Source organism: Nannospalax galili, unplaced genomic scaffold (assembly GCF_000622305.1).
Source record: "Nannospalax galili isolate Female #2095 unplaced genomic scaffold, S.galili_v1.0 scaffold1579, whole genome shotgun sequence".
NCBI lineage: Eukaryota > Metazoa > Chordata > Mammalia > Rodentia > Spalacidae > Nannospalax > Nannospalax galili.
In genome coordinates this window covers 308,266-314,451 of record NW_008342632.1, presented here as the reverse complement: position 1 = coordinate 314,451, position 6,186 = coordinate 308,266, and the positions used below count along the sequence as shown (strand labels likewise).

At 43.7% G+C, this 6,186-nt stretch overlaps 1 protein-coding gene across 1 annotated transcript in view; it reads left to right on the top strand.

Annotated features, from left to right (window-relative positions):
- The window catches only part of Npas3 (neuronal PAS domain protein 3), a 655,449-nt gene extending 654,996 nt beyond the window's left edge, over nt 1-453 (top strand). Inside the window, exon 15 of the mRNA XM_029566227.1 lies at nt 37-453. Coding sequence (XP_029422087.1) covers nt 37-453 — 417 coding nt within the window. The remainder of the gene's footprint in view (nt 1-36) is intronic.
- The last annotated feature ends 5,733 nt before the right edge of the window (nt 454-6,186 follow it).

Genomic DNA, 6,186 nt, shown 5'->3' with positions numbered 1-6,186 from the left:
TCGGTGCTGTACTCGGGGGACCTGGAGGCCCTGCAGCGGCTGCAGGCGGGCAACGTGGTGCTGCCCCTGGTGCACCGCGTGACCGGGACCCTGGCGGCCACGAGCAGCGCGCAGCGGGTCTACACCACCGGCACCATCCGCTACGCGCCCGCCGAGGTGACCCTGGCCATGCAGGGCAACCTGCTGCCCAACGCGCACGCCGTCAACTTCGTGGACGTCAACGGCCCCGGCTTCGGCCTGGACCCCAAGACCCCGATGGAGATGCTCTACCACCACGTGCACCGGCTCAACATGTCCGGACCGTTCGGCGGCGCGGGCGGCGCGGCGGGCCTGGCGCAGGTGCCGGGCGGGAACGTGTTCTCGGCGGCCGAGGGACTGTTCTCCACGCTGCCCTTCCCGGTCTACAGCAACGGCATCCACGCGGCACAGACTCTGGAGCGCAAGGAGGACTGAGCGCCCGGCCGGGGCATCACCTCGGCCGGACCTTTAACCTAGCACTTTGAATTCCAGCAGGTCGGCGTCTCCTCCGCGGGGCGGCCCGGTCCACCCCCTCTTTCTCTGACGTGACTTATTTTCTCGTAAAGACGTGTTTATTTTTTGCCTTCAGAGGGTCGATGGCCGGATGCCTGCCGGTTTGTCTTCTGAGGTGTGTGTTGGGTCGTTGGGCTTTCCTTCCTTTTAGTGAGATGTCTCTCGGTGTGTCTATGCCTCTGTCATAGAGTACTCGGTCTTGCGGTCAGGAGATCTCTCAAGCGACAACCCTTGGGTTTTCTCCTTAAAGATCTTGATCTGATCAAGATGGAAAGGTACAAGCGTAAACGGTGAGCCCTGTTTGACTAAGTCAAATGAAATGGGGTGGGTGGTTTCTGTTTTCCTGTTCCTAATTCCTTTGAAAATAGGGGAATAGTATTTTAGAATTTTATGCAGAATTTAATTCTTTTTATGCTTAAGATTTTAAGATTTTCTTACTTGCACATAAAAATAATTTGGGTTCTTAAACTTAATTTCTGGCCTGTGACTAGAATGTTTAAAAAAAAAAGTTGGACTAAGTGTTAATTACTGAAACATTAACTTAATTTCTAAAACCATGGTGCTATCATTTATTAATCTGTAATGTCTTCATATTATACAGAACGCAGCTCCCGGGCTGGGTTTGGAAAGCAATGTGTTCTGTCCTGGTCTGGAGTCCGTTGCTACAGTCTCCTTGGTTAGTTAAGACAAAGCCCTCATTAACGTTTGCTGCAGAACTTAAAATTTTTTACCTCCCAACTAACAAACATAGCCTCACTTTCAATTTAATGGGTCAGCAAAGCCCTATTAAAAAGGGGCTTTTGGAAAACTCAATCCAACTGGTCTGAGGAGCAGTTTAGGCTCATACTGTGTTTTGTCGAGCTGCTTTTTTTTTTTTTTTTTCCTTGCTCAGTCTAACTGAGGCTAATTTTGCAACTTCAATAACACTTCAGAGTAAAAGAAGGAAAAATATTTAACATGTTTTTGGCTGGGTTTTTTTTTTTTCCATTTCTTGTTAAAAAAAAATTAGGTTGTATTTGGAGGGACTGATTTGGTGGAATTTATTTCTCTTTGGTTCTTATTTCTGTGCTGAAACCAGTAAGTTTTAAAACTAAAGAATGGGTGAATACGCTTCAGACACATAACTGCAACTGACAACTGCACATTAAACAAAAAAAGAAAAAACAGAAAAAGAAAAAGAAAAAATAGCCTATTTTGTCTTTGTTGCCAGAAATCAGTGTGGTGTTGAGCACTCCACGTGACTGTCGATATAAATTCTCCCACTTCGTTTTCGGCAGCTGTTTGTTGAGGCATCTAATACCAGGTGTGCGAACTGTAATGTGTACAACGTGTAGTGTCCTTGGCTGTCGGTCCCATCGCAGTTTCAATGTGTGTTTCTATATGCAGTATATACTAAGCGAATGTAGTTGCTTTATCCTTGGTCCTCTCTGTGCTCTGTCTCTAGTCCGGAGTGGTATGGTCTCATTCCCGCAGTCCTAGTAAATCAGTGATTCTTGGGGGTTAGTGGTTTTTGTGTGGTGGCCTTCCTCTGTAACGTCACCCTATACTGCTTCTAACTGTTTGTGGATCCTCTGTTTTACTTTTAAAATCCCCGCTGTTGTCTTGCTGGTGTATATGCTCCCTGACTGTCCTTTCTTTCCCTCCCTTTCCTGCGTCCCCCCTCCCCTCCTCTGCTTTCCTTCCCCGGTGCCCCAAAGCTTTTTCATTCTCAGAGATAAAAAGACTCTTAACTAGCTCAAGGTTAATGGAGCCATTTTTTCCACAACGGAATTCTGGGTATGACTCTTTCTTCTGGAGTGCGACACAAAGCACTGAAGAATAATGTTCAGATATATTAAATAAATCGATGCCATACAGCCTCAGTTGTTAACATTCCCAGAGTCCCTTGTGCTCTACCTATAAGCAGTGGGTGCTTTTCTTTGGTTTCCTTTCAGGTTGGCTGATGGAGCAATATATAAAGCAGTTACCAGTGAGACAGAAAATTATTTCAAAGGTCAACCAACGTTTTTAAAAAACAAAAGGGGAGGGGTTAATGGAATATAGAATTGTCATATATATTTGTTTATTCGTGCAATGCTAAAATAGTGACTCGGCTGTCCTTTGAATATCACTGTGTTGAGTGGATTCCTCTAGAACTTTTGATTCCATGAGTTGGGCCCACGCCATGCTGGAATAATCGCAGAAGGGAGTTAAGTGCCACAAATCTTAGTACTGAGCGTCCTTACAGGATTTAAGTGAGTTTAGAAGATGATGGCTGGGGGAGCGATTTAAAGATTCATTTTGGAAGCTGTACTCTAGCTATGGAACAATCAAAGGAACGCACCTATCAGCTACAAAGAACGGCTGGACAGCTGTTTTCTTCTCTCTTTCTTTCTTTCTTTTATAAGTCTTTCTGTGTTGTGTCAGAATGATCTCTGGTGATTTAACTAACAGATAATCACAGCTGCTGTCTAAATCCATAGTGTTTAAAATTACAAAATGAAAAAAAAAAAAAACACTTCATTACCTGTGAAGACTGTGTCTGTGTTTTTAACTATTTCTTGTACAAATATATGAAAACTTTTATGAGGACACTGGTGCCACGTAGCTGAATGGGGAAAGGATATTCTGTTCGAAAACTCGTAGCAGTGTTACCAGCTCTACAATATATATATAAAAATAATTAAAACATTACAAAGTGACAGCGATGGTACATTTGTTTTGTGTGGAGCTAACCGGACTTAACTTCCTGAGTGCCTGGCTTATTTTGAAACATTTTTTTTTCATTGACCATTGATGATGCTGCAAATCAGAATGTACATACTTCATTTACAACAGGGTTCTTTTTATACTTTTGTAGATTCTCATACATGTCACATACATGGTTGTCTTTATGTAACTTAATTTTTTTCATCTGCAGGTGCCATTTTCATAATAAACTTCTCTTGGATTTGTTACTATCTGGCATCATGTCTTTTACATGTAACCATCCTAACAATGGAGGCTAGTAGTATTTGTTTAAGCAGGTACCTTGCTCATTATTTATTTTAAAAAAATGGAAAAGCTTTTTTAAAATGCATCGATATTTTTGCTAGTTTTGGAAAAGACAAACAAGCAAACAAACAAAAAACGATGTAGCTTGTGACCTGATGAGGCTGACAAGGCCCGATTAAGATGCTAATCCAAATACTACATGAAACTTGAAACCATCCTAAATTTTCAGCTACCCCAACTCATTGTCATATTGAGCATTATTGTGCCCATTATCAACGCTGAACAGTGGGCCTGCAACATTAACCTCTGTGAGAAACGTGCATTTTTTCTTGATTAATGCACAGTAAGTGATGACAGTTTTCATACATTAATCATTTAAAATGCACTCGGTATTTTCATTTCTTATAATCTATAATGTATAACCAACTGTTTCATTGCTTATATTTTCTTTCTGTTCTAAAGACAATACTTTCTCTGGGCAGACTGAGGAACTCATGGTTGGGCAATGTTACGGTGAGGTCAGCATGTGGCCTGTTGTGTTTTAAGGCAGGTTGTTACCCGGTAAGTCTCACTTGGAAGTGCCAGCTGTTCTGTGAAAGGTAAGGATAAGGTGGGTCACCTGTTAAGTCTGTGCTCTCCAAGAACTGGAGAGTGAGCTGACAGAAAGGGATGAGGACTTGCCCAGAAGTTAGTAAACTATCACCTTCCTAGTTCGAGTCTTCAGTGACATTTGTGACATTGGGGATTGTTGTCATTAATGGAGACATGTTTTCAACCCATGGATAAGGCCGTATGCTTGCGGTTGGATGGCCCTATATTGCTCTGCCCTTCTCTACATGAACCCTTAGAAGAAGTGCTTAAAAACAGAGACTAGTACACTGAATTGAGTTTTCCCGGCCCCTCACTTCCCCTCTGCTCCTGAAAGTCAGATCAATATTGTATGACTGAGAAGGCGAAACTTAGTAGAGCTAGAAACTCAACCTAAATGGCTAATAGGGGTAACGAACGGGCCCCCCCAAGGTGCTCTGGTGGGCCCTGTTGGGACTGACCATCAGGGATGGCTTTCAGGGCTTTGCACAGGGCAGGGTCCAGTCGGGCGTGGGGGCGGCTAATTGTATGAGTGTCAACCATGGCACTCTACTTCTGAGCCTCTGGCGCTGTGAGCCAGCAGTGGTAGCAATGTGGGTTAACATGGCAAGCCAGGCACACACAATGAGTGAACTGAAACCCTCAGTCTGTGGCACTTCTGCAGTAAAAGTGACAGAAATCCTAGATTCTTACCCAAGCTTGAACCTCCCTTAGCTTCAACAAGTTCCCTGTCTTGATTTCAACGATAAAGTCACTAATGAAATCACCTCCCAGTCAGAGAGAATGGGTGACTGTAGGACCAGATCCATCATCCATCAGAACACTTGCCACCTCCCCAGCCCCAGGGCTGGCAGCCCAGCCAGAGTCCTCAGCTCTCCACAGCACAGGGTCTTTCCTTCACCAGGTCAGCAGCCTGTGACCTTGTTAGGGTTGCAGTTTGCAGGTGATGGGCTGATGGGAGATCAGAAGGCGCCTCCTGTGGCTTCCTACTTTTCCTTCCCAGCTGATACTGGCATAGTTCATTCAGTAATAGAGACCAAGAAAATTTTTAAATAAAATCAGCGTAAAGGTTAAGAAAGAGAGCATTCACTCAGCCAAACATAAAGAGCCAGGATTTGGTCCCCATGGGCAGTAATTCTTACCCATCTTCCCAGGTTCCTAGATAAAGTCTATTTACATTGAGAATGTTTGATGCAACTAGAAAACAACTTGGCCTGTGCACTACCCTGAAGGAACGTGGTAATGTATAGAAACAAGCACAGAAGGTAGTCTGTTCGAGCCAAGCCTGTTCTCCAAATTTAAAATATAGAAATAGGGAAGGACTTGTTAAACAAGGGCAAACACCTTTGTCAATGCAATGTCATAGAGAAAAGAAAAGACAAATCTTGTCATGAGCATAATTCCCAAAGACTGGTGCCAACTCTAGTGGCTTAGGAAGCTCCTCCGGGATGCTAAGGTGAGCAAACACCCTCAGCTGCCTACTGTTCTGTTGTGTCTCCTAGGAAACCACTATAAAGCAAAAGGACTGACCTGGGAAACTCCTCAAGGACATGAACTGTTGCCTATTAACTCCGCATCCCTCTGGAGTGCCCAGCCCTTTGATTTACAAAGAGTGTTGGCTCCATGCAGATCTGATGAACAGTGCTACATGAAGACGTGAAAACATAATCATGTCTCATCAAGAGGCACAGACTCCAGAGAAGTGGCATGTTCGACAGGATAACGAGTTTGTGACAAGAAAGGAATTTCAAAATGGATAAAGCAACAAGTTCACTCATTCCTGTGTCCTTGGTACAGGTGGCTGGCACAGAATAGCCCACCAAGAAATATTGTAGGGTAGTGAGTTTGTGTGTGTGTGCCTGTGTGTCTCTGTGTGTGTATCTGCGTCTGTGTATCTGTGTGTCTGTGTGTCTATAGTGCTGCCCTCTGTATACAGCAACAATTTAGATAACTAATCTAAACAGTTATAACTTAGTAAACTGTAACATTGTATCCTGTGGACATCTAAGTAATAGATACTAAATTCAAAAGAAAGTTTTCTAATGTACACCCACAGATAAGCAGCATCAAGCTGTATCAACGTAACAGTCTTCC